Source organism: Phyllobates terribilis, unplaced genomic scaffold (genome assembly GCF_046119375.1).
Source record: "Phyllobates terribilis strain yellow unplaced genomic scaffold, ASM4611937v1 Scaffold_13__5_contigs__length_258822181, whole genome shotgun sequence".
Lineage (NCBI taxonomy): Eukaryota > Metazoa > Chordata > Amphibia > Anura > Dendrobatidae > Phyllobates > Phyllobates terribilis.
This window is the reverse complement of record NW_027362773.1, coordinates 102,192,102-102,211,408: the sequence shown is the minus strand read 5'-3', so window position 1 is coordinate 102,211,408 and position 19,307 is coordinate 102,192,102. Positions and strand designations below refer to the sequence as shown.

Below are 19,307 nucleotides of genomic sequence, written 5' to 3'. Positions count from 1 at the left end.
CCTTATTTTTCTTGGATTATATGTGTAAACCTCCAGCGGTGGAATTATCATAAACGTTTTGACTCCTAAGCATTCTGCTATTTTATGTGTTTCTTTGCTTGTTGCTCAGAGCAGATTTTTTATTCTGTTCTCTTGGTTCTCTCGGCTGCAGCTGTCTTACATTCCTCATCTTGTCTCCATATGTTCGGAAATACTGGAAATACTGTTACTCATTACACATTGGCTGAACCGTGCTGAGATTGTGTCCTAGCTCGGACTGCCATATTTCATACAGTGTCATCATGCTCCAATATATAAATTTAAAGGGAATCTGTCAATAGGTTTTTACTATGTAATCTGAGAACATCATGATGTAGGGGCTGAGAACCTGATTCCAGCTACGTATCACTTAATGCTCTGCACGCTGTCATTTTGATAAAATTACAGTTTTCTCTGCTGCAGATCTAGCAGTGCTCTGACTGCTAAACCCTGGATAATCCCGCCCACACCACTGATTGGCAGCTTTCTGTGTGTAACCCCACCCACACCACCGATTGGCTGCTTTATTTGTACTCTGTGCATTGATAGAAAGCTGCCAATTAGTGGTGGGTGCGAGGTTGGATCAGGAGGCACGAGACACCTAGTCCTGTAGTGATAATCCACCAATTCACAGCTACTCTGCCCAATAAGTGACACATCACTGGAATCGGGGTCTCTGCCCCTAAAACATGGTGCTCTCAGATTACATAGCAAAAAAACCTGTTGACAAATTCCCTTTAAGGGACCTCCAGGAGTGAATTGAAATCTATATTGATGTGTAAATTGATGCTCGGGTGTTCGGATAGCCTTTCTATTGGCTGTTTTACGCCATATGTTTTGATTAAAATGGCCAAACAGGCAGCAAATACACCGATAAGATTTAATGTCGATGCATATAGGATTATTTAAATTGAGCCTATCCATACTATATACACCCTGAATGGGTCACTGTTGGGTGAGTCATTCTAGCGCTCAATGCCAGTCTGCTTCAGACATATATGATAACATCATGTAATCTAGGAGTATTGCGAAATTATTTTACCAATTGCTATGGGTACCTTTTTAAGGTGAAAATAAATATTTCTACACATTAGTGGTTACCTTTCACTCGCCCTATGTTTCACTCTGCAATCTTCATTCCTTCATTTATTGTCTGACCTTCTGTTACCCCCTGATGAAGGCCATAGCCAAAACGCGCATTGGGGTGGACGCCACTCAGCAGGGAGTCTCCTATTCGTCTCCTAGAGCCCCAACTATCCTTTATTCATATTGCATTGACACTTTACTTTGGGCACTTTGTTACTAATGATATGTGATCTATGCCGCATTGATAACTATATGCTTCACATTATGTATGTATTTATACAAGTACTGGCATTATACCATTATATCTAATTGACTCCCCTGTTTTTTACTAAATTCTTACTAAATTCTGGGTGTGCGTCCCTGTATTTATGTATTTTTTTTTTGTATTCTTATTGTTGCCTTCCTGATCCTTAATAAATTATATTTTAATATATTTTTGTTTCTTACTGGGCTTTTATGGTCGGTCAGTTATTTGTCCTCCTCCCTGTTATGACATTTGCAGCCTGATCCAGATTTAAGATATTTCTGTTATTGGAGTGTCTCTCCCAGTAACATAGGCTGGATGTGAGGTCTGTGTGTATCTTTGGTTCAGTTGTCTTCATTAGCTCATATATCAGCACAGCTTCTATCCTGCACCTATTTCCTCTTCTTCATGTGTTTTTTTTCTTCTCCTTATTTACAGCCTGTTTTCTCCGCCCTCCTTGAGATTGTAGATGCTTTTTCCCCTCTCTATTGAAAATGTGTGTACATATCACTCTCCATGCTATTTCCATGGCTCATTCAAACCAGTGTATAATTGGTCCTTGTGCTGTCTGTGTGAAGGGAGAAAGCAGAAAGAGCCCTCAGAACCAGGAGCTTTGACGAATTTGTAACATTTTTGCAGGACTTGGACTGGACTCTCTGTAGCTGCAAAATTGTAGTGTTCATTAAAAAAAATATATTCGGAAAGTTGCAAATGAACAGTAAAATAAAATTCTGTATGAAGGCGTGCATAAAGCCAAAGGAGTTACCTTTTGACCTCCGATATGTGATGTCTACATTAGCGTGACGGTGTCTGGTGATTGTCTGCAGTGGTCACAATGCTATGAGAGTCTCATTGGAATACATACATTTGTGTGTATATAGGTAGATCTCAGGAATACCTAATCATCGTAAGTGAGATTGACCCTGATCCTGACCCCTTTCCGTGTGAACTGTCCATATATTCTACTCATCCGCCATAGTTCCTGTCCTCAGCAGAATACTGAATATTTCATTTTATTTTCTGTCCTTCAGGCATTTCCTGTCTGGAATCTCTTCCACGCCGCATCCTTGACTGATGCTGTGCTTTGTTTATTTTTTTTTCTTCTTTATTGTTCTGTTTTTTTATGTTTAATTGAAATGATGAAAGATAAATAGGCTTTATACGGGACAAAGCAATGGTGTTCTGCTAAATATTCCTATCAATAGATAATGAAATAGTCTCTGCACATTGGAGAAGCTGAGCATCCACAATAAAAAAAATTGTGCGGGAAAGGCAAAAATTAATTAAAACATTAAAAAAAAACAAACAAAAAAAAAACCCCTGCAAGCATTAGGCGAGCACATATAAACGGCTTGCCTGGGCAAAAAGAAAAGGTTCCCGGTTTCTTCGATGGGTGAAAAAAACCAACAAACTACCGTACTTGATATTTTCCTACCAGCACCCTCTTGGATTCAGCCCAGGCATCGGAAGAGGAGACGTCACCTTTCCCACTAGCAGCAGGACCGCTGCGGCCTGTCACTTCTGCAGTGCATTATCAGAAATTCAACTAAAGATGTGCTGCTCAATACACCTGACCGCTGCAGCCAATCACTGGCCTCAGAGATCCTGCTGATGGGCAGAACGGAGACATATCCGTTTGTTGTTTCAGCAACATTCACAGGATTCAGGTAGGTGAGATCAATTAAGTGTATTTTTTACATACCGAAGCCCCATTGGAAACTTTTTTTTTTTTGCATGGAAAACCCCTTTCAAAGTTAGTCTTAGCAAACCCACATCAAAATCTGCTCCAAATTACATATATAAAATTTGTAGAGGAAATTCTGTAGATACGATGTAAAAAATCTGCTTCCAATCTGCTACGTTTGCGAGTGCCCTTAATGGATTGATGCAGAAAGAAAACTCTTGGGTTTTATTCACATCACATTTTTTTGCTTTACGTTTAAAGCTTATGCTAAGAGATTCCCAGCCGTACACGCAAAAGGTGATCCTACAGCTCCTTTAGTCAGAATGAAAGCCAGACGAGTCACTTTTTGGCTTCCGATATGTGATGTCTGGATTGGCATGACGGTTGAGTCCGGTGATTGTCTGCAGTGGTCACATGATGTTATCACTGCAGTCATGTCAACAAAGAACTTGGCATTGTCAAAGATGGTGTCTTAGGGGGTAAGTGCTCTTGATTTTGTTATTTTTACTTAGACCGAGAAAAAAACTAGTTGCACAGATCTAGAGTTAAAAAAATAAATAAAGAGTTAAAGTTGGAAAGGGAACCTGTCATGTCCAGTAATGCTATTTACCTGCAGTCATAGGGTTAATCTCCAGGTACGTAGTGTTAAAATACTGTTAAGCTGCATTTCTGGAGCAGCAGCTACAGGGAGAAAATGAACTTATATCCTCCCTGTAGCCTCTTGCTTCCAGTCATTGGGGCGGTGCTGGGGTCGGTTACAGTCACCGCTTATTATACAGTGAGAGCTCCATAATCCCTCTCCAACACTTTGACACTCTGTGCTACAGCAAGCTGTTAATCAAACTGTCAGCAGTGACTGTAACCGCCCCCAATAACTGTAAGCGAGCGGCCACAGGGAGAATAGAAGTTAATTTTCTCCCTTTAGCCGCTGCTCCAGAAATGCAGCTTAAGACTATGTGCCCACGATGCAGAAATGCTCAGGATTTTTTCCTGAGCGTTTCTGCATCTCCCTGGCAGAAAAAACGCATGCGGATTGTACATGCGGATTGTACATGCGGATTGTACATGCGTTTTTCCTGCCAGGGACATGCGGATGTGAAGCGTTCTTCACATGCATTTCTGCATGCGGGTTGTCAAGCGCTTTCCAAGCGATTTTAGCATCACTTGGAAAGTGCTTGTCAACTTGGTCACACTATGTAAATCCATGCAACCAGCATGGATTTATATAGTGTGACCCGAGAGAATGTAAAAAAAAAAAATATATATATATATATATATATATATATATATATATATATATATATATATATATATATATATACATACATACATACATACATACATACATACATACATACTTACCGATGGCCCGCGCTGTCTTGCTTCACCGTTCCGGCTGCCGGCAGCAGTAGAGTGAAGGACCTGCCGACGTCAGCGTCGCGTGACTCGTCACATGACTGTGACGTCAGCGCAGGTCCTTCAGTACATCGCGAATTGCCGGCATGCAAGGAGGAGCGCCCCGCGGGCCGCCAGAAGGTAAGTATCATATTTATTTTTTATTTTATTCTTTTTTTTACAGTTTTCTATAGTACCCGGGTCACACTATATAAATCCATGCTGTTTGCATGGATTTATATAGTGTGACCAAGTTGACAAGCACTTTCCCAGTGATGCTAAAATCGCCTGGAAAGCGCTTGTCAACCCGCATGCGGAAATGCAAGTGAAGAACGCGTCACATCCGCATGTCCCTGGCAGGAAAACGCATGTACAATCCGCATGTACAATCCGCATGCGTTTTTTTCTGCCAGAGAGATGCAGAAACGCTTAGGGAAAAATCCTGAGCATTTCTGCATCGTGGGCACATAGCCTTACCCTACATCTGCAGGTAAATTGCATTTCTGGACATGACCGGTTCCCTATTAGACTGAAATTTGAACCCGCGATCAATCACTTCAACAGACATAAGTCTCCAGGAGGAAAATTTCCTCCAGAATTTTGAGTTTTGGAAAGGGTTACCTTACTACTGCCAATCACCGAAAGAGCGGGCCAAAGTCTCGTTTGTCAGGTGACAGTTATTTTTTAAGCTCGCAGAACAACTATAGTCAGTGCAGATCGACTGATTTATTATCAATCGTTCCTTGTGCGGTTATCCTGTCTACCCAGGTTGTTAAACAACCGGTAAATCGAATTACTTGCCGGTCTCGGGATCTGGTCAGCCAGAAGTAACCTGTGCACTAGAGATGATAAAGTGGGTCTTGATAGCATTCCCCAAACCTAGATTAGGAGTTAAAAAGTCTGTCACATTTAGCACAGATGATCTCCACCTTTTTTGCCTGGAAAGTAAGATGAATGTGCACTCCTCAGCCACACATCCTTGCATCTGTGCCAGCTAGAAGAAGACTTCTCCTATTTTGGGTTTCCCACCAATCTGTGAAAGATTCCTCCTGACTGGGGACCATCATCAACTTTTCTAGGAAGTTCTTTCTTGTTCCACTACTGAAGGATTCACCGCTGGTGTAGACGGTAATGAATCCGTCCCCAACGAACCGTCAAGAGTCCCCCCAGCAGAGTCATTTTTTTTGCCGGACAGAGCAGGCAGCCCTGTGTTTGATCTCTTTTACTCTCTCCTAGATCTTCTGGACTTCCAAGATCTTTTTTGAGGGAGAAAACACATCTGTTCTACATATTCTATTTAAAATTCCCAGAAGCGTTATTTATTTTTAGGTTTGGTATTTTTCCAGTTTATTATCAATCCTAGTTGCGACCATATCTAGCAAGTGAAGAGATAAAAGACTTCAGATCTTCGATGACTTTTCCACGAAAAATAGATCTTTTATGCACAGCCCTATCAATAATTCTGATTTATTTATTTTTTTCCAGAAAGCCACAATGTCCACCATCCTTAAAAAGGATATACTATAAATGTATAGTAGATGTAGTTCCTTCTTCAGTCTCGGGAACTATCATCCTCTGTTGTCAGTGGAGAGGGTGGTCGGAAGTCCTACACGTTTCTATGGGATTTCCAAGGATCTCTCCACTGACAGCTGGGGTCCTGATCTCGAGATTGGTGGGACCCACATAGACTATACGTTTTTTTCATCAATCCCATCTGTAATCGTTCTGAGATACCTTGCTGTAATTTCTTTTATAACTAGATAAAACTTTGTGTAGGGATAAGACCTCATTCACATACTCATTCTATCCATGTTTTTTGGGGGGGATTGAACACGTATCCATTCTAGTCCTTGAGCATTTTCACATGCCCGTTTTGACAGCGATTTTGCCCAATTTTGATCCAATTTGTGACTCAAAGTTGCCCATAGGTGCGCAAAACAAAATGGACAGAACATGGATACTATCCGAGGTGCATCTGTGTGCTTCACATTTTTCACTATCGCTAGGAGAAAATTGGGAAACCTCCACTTTATGGAGAAAAATGGAGATATGGACCAAAAAAACACTTGAAAATTGGATCCTGCACACTAATGGTTTGAGGAACATGACAAACATGATGACTTGGCCTCCTAATTTGAAGGTCTCAGTCTGATTTGAGTATCTTTGGGATGTACTTGGGGAAAAAAAAACAAACAGTTTTGGTGCTGGAAACCTTCAGAGGTCTTGTGTTGTCCATGTCTCAAGTGTTAGAGTTGGTTTTTGGACCTAGACACTATTACTCAGGTGGTTCTAATGTTGTTTGGATGATCATTCTATGCTTTGCTATCAATCCCATGATGAATCGGCACAGCATCACATGGGTAGCTGGAGCCAGTACCATCTCTGCTTGTTGTAATTGGGACGCATTCAGACATCCATGTAAATCAGTCCGAGATCGGACCGCAGAGCACAGACTGGCTGTGGGTCCGCTGAACTGAGCATAACCGCTTCATGTATTTCTATGAGGCCGTCACGCTCAGGTCGGGAGAGCCACAGCCAGTCCGTGCATTGCGGTCCGATCTCGGACCAATTTACACAGACGTCTGAATGCGCCCTTATACTGTCATCATTCTCCCATCTTTATTCTCCCAAATAAAGCTAATATACTATAAATATATAACCATGAAGGATGAACTGTCATCTACATTATATCTGTATGACAGGAGCTGCATAATCATGATCAGTAACTGTGATAGAAGTTTCTTTCCCACCATCCCCTTTAGACAACTTCAGTAGTAAAGTCCATACAGTTTCATTATACATGCAGTTCTGGTGACTAAGATTCAGAAAACAAGGCAGTGTAATTCCAAAGGGGTCAACATTTGATCACATAGCCTAGCAGAGAAAAAGGAATCGTCTAATTGTCATATGGAAAGGAACAACTTAATAAGGTAATATTAGCTGAATTATATACTGGGGGACTAGTTACAGAATGCGTTATTAAAATAGTTGGAGTGCTACTTAAATGATAAATTGACATTTTACCTGGTCCTTAATGTTTTGTTTACAAAGGTTTATTTTTCTCCATCTCAGGACAAGGATTAGGATATGACAAATTAGCAGCAGCGCCCAACTTTCAAAGTTTCTTTGATGACTATGGTACTGCTGGTAATATGGATTACTGGGGTTTATTATCCATAAATACCAGGGTTGTTGGTTGTGTCATTGGCCATGTGTAATTGTGACCACTGCAACTATACTTGTAAGTGTAATATATTGGTATATCGTCAGAAAAGACCCACCGTATGTTTAGGCCCTTGGTGACCTAGTGACATATACTGTATATATACGGCGCTGATGGCTGGTACGTAATGCTTTTGTTTTACTTTTCCGTATTACTATTTACATTACAAAAAAACCCTGAAAACTTTCAACTTTCATATTGGTCACTAGGCCTAATAAAGAATCATACTTCCTCTTCTATACAGGTGACATTTTGGCAGCCTCATTATCATCACATATACAGTAGATAACACAGGCTCCACCATTCACAATAGGTGATGTCACAGCTCACCTCCTCCCCCTCCTGTACAATGACTGATAACACCTCTATATACAGTAGATAACACAGGCTCCACCATTCACAATAGGTGATGTCACAGCTCACCTCCTCCCCCTCCTGTACAATGACTGATAACACCTCTATATACAGTAGATAACACAGGATCCACCATTCACAATAGGTGATGTCACAGCTCACCTCCTCCCCCTCCTGTACAATGACTGATAACACCTCTATATACAGTAGATAACACAGGATCCACCATTCACAATAGCTGATGTCACAGCTCACCTCCCCCATCCTGTACAATGACTTTGCCCAGATTAGAGTCTATTGCTGCTAATGTCTGTGTGCAGAATGGGAAGTAGGAGTCTAGTATTGGGCCTAGTGTCCTGTGTGAAAATCGCAATATTTTTTTTTTCTTCAATATAGATCATGACCTGAAAAATAAAAGAGAAATATGCACAATGTTTAAAAAATTTATCATAAAAACTTTTTCTTCCAAGAGTAGTGCATTTACCCATACGTATTTTGATCCTAGTAAATGGGGGCAAAGCCTCTCAGCAACCAGGAGAAGAGAGGGGAACAAAAATGTTTTTCCTTCGCTCTTTCTCTCTGCCGATGTCGCATTGTTTCACAAAGCTTTGGAGGACGCAGGAGCACAGAATTTTCTATAAAATCTATCACACTATAAAAGATAAAACGTGCAGCGCCCACGCCGGTAGTGTAGTAGGTGTTATTGATAATGGGGATCATTGTTCTTTCAAGGTTGCTTTTACTTTAGTTTTCAGATTATTCCAGAAGATCCTCGAGAATCCTTGTGTAAGAATTTCACAGTTTTCAGGCCCAACTCAATCTTTGTTTCAAAAATTCTAGAATTTTTTTTCTATCTTAGAGCTGAACGTTCTTCCTCTGAGGATATTAAATTGTGCAGCTTCTGTCCATAGAGAGAGAGGTGCGGAGATATTGCTTGCGTTCGTGAGTGGCGTCCTTGATTTTGGGTGTAACGAGACGTATCTTCCCATTTTTTATATTTATTTTGGTCTTGAAAAGTCCATGATCCTGTAGTAATTATTTTATTATCTCGCCATTACAAATTGTACGGATAATTTAGATTTCTTCTTTGTTCGCTTGACTTCAGTTACCTATTGCAAATGTTACCCAATTAAGAAGCCTTGCCCTTGACAACCCCGGTTAGGTTACTGGCCACCTCTGCAGTCTACCAGAGGTGGCCGGTCTCATAGTGTCACGGGTGTGTCAGAGGTGACACAGTTGCCCTGCAATGGTTTGCAGGGCATCTCCACATTTGGCAATGCAGACAGCTGCCTAGATAGGAGGCTGTGTTTAGGACCCAGCGACTACCTCCCTTTAGCCTGGGTGTATATATACCTGGTGGGTGTTGCCGGTTATACTCATTCCTACTTGGAACTTGGCTGAAGTAGCATCACGTCCTGTTTGTAGTCTTGAGGCTGTGTGCCCTGTTGGAGTTTCTTCTAAAGCTAAGTTGTTATTCCCTGTGTTGTCTTCCCCTTTTGTCTTTAGAGTGCTAGCAGAGGTTGACTAGTGCTCATCTCCTTCCACTCCCAGTTGTAGCCTTACGCCAGGGATAGTAGGGCGAGGCACGTGATCGGCAACAGCTGTGGAGGCTGTATAGGGACGGTAGGGGAAGACAGGGTGACGCTAGTCCAGTTTAGGAGGTCACCACTTCCCCTTTCCCTAGTGTCTGGACTCCCTTTTAACTTTCCCCCTGTATTGCACTCACACCTGGCGTGACACCTAGGGAATGAGCGCAGTTCTAAAGGTGACCGGATCACTAATTCCAGCCAGATTCTGTACTACCCTAAATGCTTTCTGCACATGGTGAGCAGTTTAGCTGGTTATTTTTATTAATTGTATGCTCTTTAAATATAACATTTTACGTCACAGAATCATTTTAACTTGTGGATTTTAGTTTAGTTTCCATAGGTCTGTGTTTGGAATTTTTGCTAATACCAGTGCCCCACTTCCATGGCAGAGCAGTGTGCACAGGGGCCAATACAGCTCCTTAATGTCATATATACAGAGATGATCTCTCCTATAGGCGACACTTATTACCTGAAATACCAGAATCATATGGATCTTCAGTTCAGATCCTTAGACTGTTGGCCGAAAAAGTGTCCATATTTCAGACATATGTCTGAAACTGACCTTATGTGCTGCATCTACTTTTGGCTTAAAAAAACAACAACACATAAGCTTGGCTGTATTCACACTGCCATTATTTAAATCACTCCTTTTCATCATGGTGCTAGTAAATAATGGCATGACCGCCACTAAATTCAGTGTTAATGGGAAAGTGTCTGCAGACTTTTGCATATGGTATAGCTGTATAGGCGCTTGTCTCCCCTAAAAATGACACCTTTTTTGTACAGATCTGATGTGCCAGTCATGAGAAATCTAGTGTTCAATCCGTATGCAAATCAGACTGGAAGTGCACTGGGGGAAGAAGCAGTCCAGGCACATTAACACTCCCCCACTGCACTTCCAGTCTGATTTGCATACGGCTTCAACACTAGATTTCTCATGACTGGCACATCGTATCTGTACAAAAAGGGTGTCATTTTTATCGGGAGACAAGCGCCTACACAGCCATAACATTACTTCCATATGTAAATACATGCGGACAGGTTCCTTTTAGGTTTATTAAAGCCAGTGTTCACTTAGATTTTCTGTCTTCCATCATTGAATGGTTTATCATGTTCTCACTGAGTCACCGCAATGTGTTTCCTCCTTCTGCTCCAGCCATAAATGGCGTTTGAGCTATTTATAATTTTCCCCTTGATGTTCTGACTATCTGCGCGGTCCGGTCAGTGTAAGGATCCTTTCACACGTGCAGGTTTGGCACGGTTTTTAGAGTCACAGCCAAAGATGGAACTGACGGCTGCAAGCAGAAGCACCGACTATGGAAATGGACTACATAATAAAAATATTATATATATATATTACTTTTGAGATGGTGCTAGAATAAATAAAAGAAGCCATACTCATGCTTGGCGATCGCCTGCAGCGCCTGTGCCAGTGCTGGCCTGTGCTTCTTGGTTCCATACTTGACACGTCCGCAATATCTGATATCTGCTCAGCCAATCTGTGTGATTAGCAAATATTAATGGCTTCAAAGTAAAGAATATCTAAACTTCTTTTTTTTATGTACAGCAAATCTAATTTTTAGAAATATTGTAAGAGAGATAAAGGGGTTGTGTGATCTCTAAAGACCCTTGCTCCCAAGCACAATTTGAAAGGTGGAAAATTGCCCCAATTATTTCAGCTTCTGACACATCGAGCACAAGAACGGACGGTTCACATCTGCCTAATACACAGTACAGACAAAAAGTTTTAGGCAGGTGTCGGAAAATGGCGCACAGTAAGAACGCTTTCAAGAATAGAAGTGTTAATGACTTGTTTTTATCAATTAAAATACAAAGTGAATGAACAAAAGTGAAATCTAAATCCTCAATATTTGGTGACCGCCCTTTGCCTTCATCAGTTGTTCTCGGTCACTTGCACAGTTTTTGAAGGAACTCGGCAGGAGGTTGTTCCAAACATCTTGGAGAACCAACCCCAGATCTTCTATGGATGTCCCTTGTGGAAATCCTTCTGTCTCTTCGTGTGGTCCCAGACAGACGGGATGATGTGAGATCAACGCTCTGCGGGGGGCCGGATCCTCACCTCCAGGACTCCTTGTCCTTCTTAATAACATTGACTGGATGCTTGGGGTGGTTGTTTTGCTCCAGAAAAAAATTGAAGCCAATCAGACGCTTCCCTAATGGTATTATATGATGGATAAATATCTGCTTGCATTTCTGAGTGTATGGTTGAGTTGGTGTAACGATCGACTACCAATCATTTATCCACCAACCTACTTCTATATAATGTGTTTGACCACCTTTAGCCACAATGGAAGTTTCTAAATCATAATCACAAAAAAACCAAGAAATCCGAGACACATCAACTCCACCTCATTCAAGTTTTTTTTTTTTTTTTTTTTTTACTTAAATGCATGCATTTTGGGCTAAAAATCAGTTTTGCAGTTGGGTTTCAATTAAAATCTTTTCACTGTTTTGCTTGTACACAACCTTTGTTTCTTTTTACATTCAACTTTTTTGATGTGGTCATAAATCAGCTGAGAAGAGCTCCAAAAAAGACAGCTAAAGGAGTTACAAGAGTCTCCTGTCATGCGGTCAGAATGGGCTCCCTGATGGGGTCTCAGTTATCTCATTCTGCAGCCAACAATAGACCATGCAACACAGAGGCTAGCAAAGGCAAATGCTGCAACATTTTTAATTTGAAAGCAATTGCAAAAATTATTTTTAGCCCAAAATAAATGCATTTAATTAAAAATAAAAATGTTCCAAAAGATGGTCAACCTACTCTGAGATAAAGTAATTATACTGTGACTGAGCTCCGGTGGGTTGTTATGCTACCGTTCATCAGAGTAAAGATTTGCCATACGACTCAACCGTTCTGTTGGGGAACTGAAGATGGTTTAAGTCCCACCCTCAACCCTGGCCAGGACCCTCCTCATAACAGCACTAGCCCACCCCCGAGCACCCTCGTTGGGCAGGAATTACACAAATCACTTCCCACTTTTCGGTCTGAGATGCTCTGAATTTTGCAGGTTTGGTTCTCAGAATTTGGGACTGTTCTGTCGAATTCAGGACAATCTGCATCTGGGAGTTCTGCTTTACTGTGAACTTCCGGCACAGTAGTTGGTGACTGGTGGCTTATCTTGCGTCCAATTACTGCACATGCATGGTGCAACCACCTGCATTTTACCAGGGTTTTATTTTAAAGAGGACCTGTCAGAAACGTTGGGGTTGGGTAGTAAAACACAAGCTCAAACCCACCTTCCTGGCCACAATTGGATATTCCGTGCCCAGAAAATCTGCTTATAGCTGCCTTATTTGCAGTAGCTACTCAAAGCAGCTGCCGTGTCATCCTCTTCAACACTTCCTGGCATTGCTGTCCTCCCCAGCAGGCAGCTGTCAGTACAGGGAGATGGCTGAGGGCCGGGTGGTGCCACAGCTGAAAACCAACTTTAGAGAACGTTCTGTGCACCAGGCTGAATTAGCTGTGCAAATTAGAGTTAAAGGGATTGTCTAATATTTGTTGTCCTCAACAGTGATTGGTAGTACAGTCAGCATGTTACCACTGAGGCCAGTGATTGGCTGCAGCATTCACATGAGGTTAGCTAATGAAGCAGCGTCACTAAACCTTTCTGGTCATTTTGTAAAAATCTTGGACAACCCCTTTAACTTCATCCACTATTTTTTGTTGTGGATGGTGAAAATTGTTTCTCAGGACTTGGTCCAGCAGCCGCGACTATAATCTGTGGCCATCAGACAAGAGCCCTGGCATCCGTGGTGCTAATTTTGATGAGTTGGTCTGGTGTCACGTTGCATGTGCATCACACCAAAGCGATGACATCACACCTGTCCGCTAATCAAAATATCAGCCGTCAATGGCGTCAGGTAAGAGGCGGTTCTCAAGACTCACGCCCGACAGCTCCAGGTTACTGACGTGTCTGCTGTACCGGACCCTGCAAATCGATTCTCACCGTCTCCAATTTTTTTGTTCTTCTATTGTACTCCAAACATCCAACTTTTTTTTCCCCAAAAAAGTTGTGCATTTGTTCATAAGCATTAGATAAAAAGTTGTCCGAAATGAGCAATTTTTGACCATAAGGAACACTCATCGGTCAAAGTGCAGGTCAGGCTTGATGGATTTTTTTTGTTTTTTTTTAAGCCAATGAAAAGCACAGACTGAAAAAATCCATGAGTGGCCGATGCAATCTGAGATGTATTTTGGGCCGTTTGCAAATGAAACCCGTTTGCAAAAATTTTGTTTTCTTACCCCAAAATCAACCATTTATGGTAAGAAAAAAATAAACCCAAAAAGGGACGCTCACTGAAAGACCCTGGGCTAGTTATAGGGTTTTATTGAAAGTGCTGTAGAAATATCTTACCATTTTTTTTTTTTTCTTTTTGCACAGTTCGTAACATTTGTGGTTGAAAACTATATGAATAACGGGGTTTTTGCACACTTAGGCTATGTTCACACTAGGCTTTTTTTTTTTTTCCTGCAGCAAAACCTGCTCTTTTGGCAGTTATGTTTCTGCCTCCAAAAAGCAGGTTTTGCTTGGTATTTGCCTGTTTTTTTTTTTTTGCTGCGTTTTTGTCACTGTCCATTTGTCTCTGTATGCATGCTGATAAAGTTTAGTGACAAAAAAAATTGCCTATTCAGCTTCATCAGGTTTTGGCACAAAAAAACACCGCAAAACCTTGATACCTGCGTTTTTGGCACTGCTCATTACTTTTAATGGGTGAAAAATGCTGCTAAAATGCTGAAAGAAGTGACATGCTCGATTGTGCAAAAAAAACCATTCAAAGCACAATATACTGATGACAAAAAAACAAATGTGTGCATGAGATTTCTGAAATCTCATAGACTTTGCTGGTACAGTAGCTGAAAATTTGCATAAAAATGCTGAAAAATCGCCTAGTGTGAACATAGCCTTAAATTTTTCTCTTCCTTTTTTGTTTCTTTTTTTTCGAATTTTCAATTATTAATATAAGTTGCAATACTCGTGTATTATTCCTCCAAAAGTTACACTGACGGACCCTCTCTTAAAGGGGTTGTCTCACGAAAAACATTGATGGCATATTCTTAGTAAATCTCTGATCGTTGGATGGTGACTGTAACAGGATTTATGGGATCCCTGTTTCGAAGGTTGGGTCGGGTCCCAGAAATGGAGCGCACGTCTATCTCGTCGGAGTCATGGGAGGTCTTTATTAGATACCCGGTTGCAACCTTGCATGAAATGCATCCTGACACTGCATAAGTTTATGGCTCGGAAAAGGGTTTTTGTTTTTCTTTAGAAAATGTGCCAAATTTATTTGCATTTTTTTCTTCTGGATTAAAGGAATATAATGGTGCATGTATAGTAAAGTTCCTATAGTCCAGCATATGCTTTTTATATTTTTCCTATTGCTCAGCGCCTGACCTTTCATTTTCTGCTCCTGTGCATAGTATTCCTACTTTAGAGCATTAGTCGGTGAGGGAGACGAAGGCCGGACTGTCATTGTTTTGCTGCAAATCAGGATTTGACTAATCATGAAAAGGGTGATGTCAGATAGTTTGGCAGGGGAAGTTTAGGGAGGAAACATGCCTGGCCCTTTCCTGCCTCGGACTTGCCGGACCTGGCTTTCCCGCAGATCTGAAGGTCTGGAAGCTGCACGGATCACTGGGGCAGATGGGGGCATCCAATATATTGATTTCTGCCTGAAGCCAGCAACATGAACGGCAATCTGCAAGGTACTGGGCTGTTCTTCTTTACACAGCGAGCATCCGTGGGGGGCGCTGGTGATGGAGTTAGGAACTTAGAATGGTGATGAAGTTAGGAACTTAGAATAGTGATGTGTTATTTGTCTTTTACATTGTACATTGTCTGAGTAGTGTTCGCAACACTTTTTGATTTTGTGCACGCATCTAAAAAATGTTTTCCGGTATTGCTTTATTAATGGAACTACGTAGAGTTAGCAAAAAATGATGTCCACTCCATAGCGGCATCCTTTAGTGCTTAGTGAAGATTTCATTTTTTTAATATATTTTTCCTAATTTACATGTCCTGCAGATTTGTGGGGATCCGGAGTCCTTAAACCCCCCCAACACTGATGACTCAAACAAATCCTCTGTGCTGCCATGTACGTGCTTCATAGGAAATGTAAAAGCCCGTACACTAGTCTGCGCAAGCAGTCATGCTTTTACCTGCTCAGTTGCATGCTTCCAAGCGATTTTTTTTTTTGATTTTTTTATTTTTTTTAAAGAGCAATCTGGGGGGGGGGTTCAGAACACTGAACCCCACAAAACATATATATATAACAAAAACAATTTTATCTACTTGTGTAAATTGACTTGCATTTAAAAAATCCACACTGCAAAGCTCAGCTGAGCAGAGTGTTTTTTTCAGCGATCAGGAGGGGATCTCGGAACCCGGATCTCTACCGTTCTGCAGGGCATGCAAGTTAAAGAAAATATATTTAAAAAAAAAAGGATCATGTACTTGTTGTATAAATTGAACTGCAATGCTGATTTTTGATTACATACAGTGCCATGAAAAAGTATTCATACCCCCTGAATTTTTCCACACTTTTTTCACATTACGGCCATGTCTCGTGTACAGTCATGGCCAAAAGTATTGAGAATGAGACAAATAGTAATTTTTCCAAAGTTTACTGCTTCATTTTTTTGTAATGGCAATTTGCATATACTCCTGAATGTCAAAGAGTGATCAGCTTAACAGCAATTACTGTACTTGCAAAGTCAATATTTGCCCAGAAAATGAACTTTAACCCCCAAAACACATTTCAACATCATTGCAGTCCTGCCTTAAAAGGAGCAGCTAACATCGTTTTAGTGATTGATCCATTAACACAGGTGTGGGTGTTGATGAGGACAGGGCTGGCGATCAATCAGTCATGATTAAGTAAGAATGACATCACTGGACACTTTAAAAGGAGGCTGGTTCTTGGTATCATTGTTTCTCTTCAGTTAACCATGGTTATCTCTAAAGAAACATGTGCAGCCATCATTGCACTGCACAAAAATGGCCTAACAGGGAAGAGTATCGCAGCTACAAAGATTGCACCTCAGTCAACAATCTATCGCATCATCAAGAACTTCAAGGAGAGAGCTTCCATTGTTGTCAAAAAGGCTCCAGGGCGCCCAAGAAAGACCAGCAAGCGCCAGGACCGTATCTTAAAACTGTTTCAGCTGCGGGATCGGACTACCAGCAGTGCCGAGCTTGCTCAGGAATGGCAGCAGGCTGGTGTGAGTGCTTCTGCACGCATTGTGAGGCGGAGACTCTTTGAGCAAGGGCTGGTTTCAAGGAGGGCAGCAAAGAAGCCACTTTTCTCCAGAAAAAACATCAGGGACCGACTTATATTCTGCAAAAGGTACAGGGAGTGGACTGCTGAGCACTGGGGCAAAGTCATTTTCTCTGATGAATCCCCTTTTCGATTGTTTGGGACATCTGGAAAACAGCTTCTTCGGAGAAGAAGAGGTGAGCGCTACCACCAGTCTTGTCTCATGCCAACTGTAAAGCATCCTGAAACCATTCATGTGTGGGGTTGCTTCTCAGCCAAGGGAATCGGCTCACTCACAGTCTTGCCTAAAAACACAGCCATGAATAAAGAATGGTACCAGAATGTCCTCCAAGAGCAACTTCTCCCATCCGTCCAAGAGCAGTTTGGCGCCCAACAATGCCTTTTCCAGCATGATGGAGCACCTTGCCATAAAGCAAAGGTGATAACTAAATGGCTCATGGAACAAAACATAGAGATTTTGGGTCCATGGCCTGGAAACTCCCCAGATCTTAATCCCATTGAGAACTTGTGGTCAATCATCAAGAGACGGGTGGACAAACAAAAACCAACAAATTCTGGCAAAATGCAAGCATTGATTATGCAAGAATGGACTGCTATCAGTCAGGATTTGGTCCAAAAGTTGATTGAGAGCATGCCAGGGAGAATTACAGAGGTCTTGAAGAAGGGGCAACACTGCAAATATTGACTTGCTGCATTAACTCATTCTAACTGTCAATATAACCTATTGGTACTCATAATATGATTGCAATTATATTTCTGTATGTGATATAAACATCAGACAAACACTAATAAAAACCAGAGGCCAGCAGATCATGTGAAAATATAATTTTGGTGTCATTCTCAAAACTTTTGGCCATGACTGTAGGGTTGCTGTTGTGCTATACTCCTTCCATTCTTGGATGATGTATTGAACAGTGCTCTGTGAGGTGTTCAGAGCTTGGGCTATTTTTTTTATAACCTAACCCTGCTTTACTCTTCTCCACAACTTTATCCCTGACCTGTCTGGTGTGCTTCTTGGTTTTCATGATGCTGTTTGATAAGTCTTGAAGGGGGACATATTACCAGGTAAAAAGTGTCCAGTTTTTGCTCTTATTTTATTTCCCCTGCTCCACTGAATTTTCCGCTTTTTGTTTTTTTTTTCAATCCGCCATATGGTTCCAGAAATACGGGCTTTTTTATTTAGCATTAATTTTTATGGTCTTTAGCAAGGGGTTGTGGTTCACAGGTTAATTATGGAGAGCAGCCTAAATCCACGTCCCCTATTAAAGATAAAAGGCCTCATATCTCTGAAGCCATATGGCGGATTTAAAGAAAAGCAAAATACTCAGGGGAACAGCAGGAATAAAATAAGAGCAAAACTGGCCTCTTTTCAGTATCTGTCAAGTGCTCTTTAAAAGATAAACCAGAGGTAGGCATGGCATGCAACTGCTACCAAATAATTATTGGCACAGCTTTATTTGTAACAGTTTATTAATAGGTCTAAATGATACCATAGACATGACTCGCCCCCTGGGCCGTGGGGCACCCGGGACCGGGTTTCTATGCGATGCTGGGTGTAGTAGTGGCAATCCGATCCCGTGGCTCAGGGTGGTCAGACCAAATTGTGGCAGTCTATTTATCAGTGTTTTGAATGTCCGACTACGCCACCCATAGATTGCGGTCAGAGGTAACCGCCGCTGCGAGGCAGACCACTGAGGCTGATGTTGGTGTGCAGCACAGGGGTAGCACAACTCCCCACGGGAAGAGTGTAGCCTCAGGGCAGTGTAGGTGAATGCTGGGGGTGATAGTGCAGGCCGCAATAGTAAGAGTTCAGAGTCCGCTTCAAACAGTCCAGGGTCTTTATTGCAGATGTTATTACTGACCCAATAGGAGTACCGGTTAGGAATGGGCCTGGGTATCTGAGAGCATTCGGGCGAGCCCCACTAGTCAGGGTGAGTGTGAAGGCCTACCGTTCTCTCCTCTGCCCTTGCTGACTATCCCCCTTTTCGTGGTGTAATAGCCCACGTCCCTGAGCTGGCCGTGTACTTCGCCTGTATGGCTTGCGACTCAGGCCTTAGGTACCTTTTGCTTCTCCTTGCTGTACTGGTCCCTCTGTGTGGCGGAGCCTCCAGGCTTCTTAGGCCAAGGGACCTGAAATCCCTCGCGGGTTGGTTCTCTGCTGCTGGGCTTGCAACCCTGACAGCATCGGACTCCAATGTCCGGTAGATTGGTTCTCTCAGCCGGGATCGGCTCTCGTCGCCTCTGTCCCTGGCTTGCAGTCTCTCCTCTGCCTCACGGACTCCTCAGCTGCTGCTGACCTGTCCCTTCCTCTAAGGAACCCTTTTGGTCACTTCAGAAGTGGGTTCTGGTCTCCCTAACCCTGCCCCAGTTCCAGCTTTTATAGGGGCAGCCTGCTCCCCCTACTGGCCTGGGACAGGA

At 42.1% G+C, this 19,307-nt stretch overlaps 1 protein-coding gene across 4 annotated transcripts in view; it reads left to right on the top strand.

Annotated features, from left to right (window-relative positions):
• RIPOR1 (RHO family interacting cell polarization regulator 1) overlaps positions 1-19,307 on the top strand; it is a 136,491-nt gene that overhangs the window by 53,676 nt on the left and 63,508 nt on the right. The window contains exon 1 of one of the 4 annotated variants that reach the window (XM_073658309.1): positions 15,174-15,318. The exons of 2 other annotated variants lie outside the window; for them this stretch is intronic. In XM_073658309.1, the coding sequence (XP_073514410.1) occupies positions 15,300-15,318 (19 nt within the window). In that variant the 5' untranslated portion in view covers positions 15,174-15,299. Of the gene's footprint in view, positions 1-15,173; positions 15,319-19,307 lie in introns of those variants that run through there. One more of the 4 variants, XM_073658308.1, reaches the window with a different exon arrangement.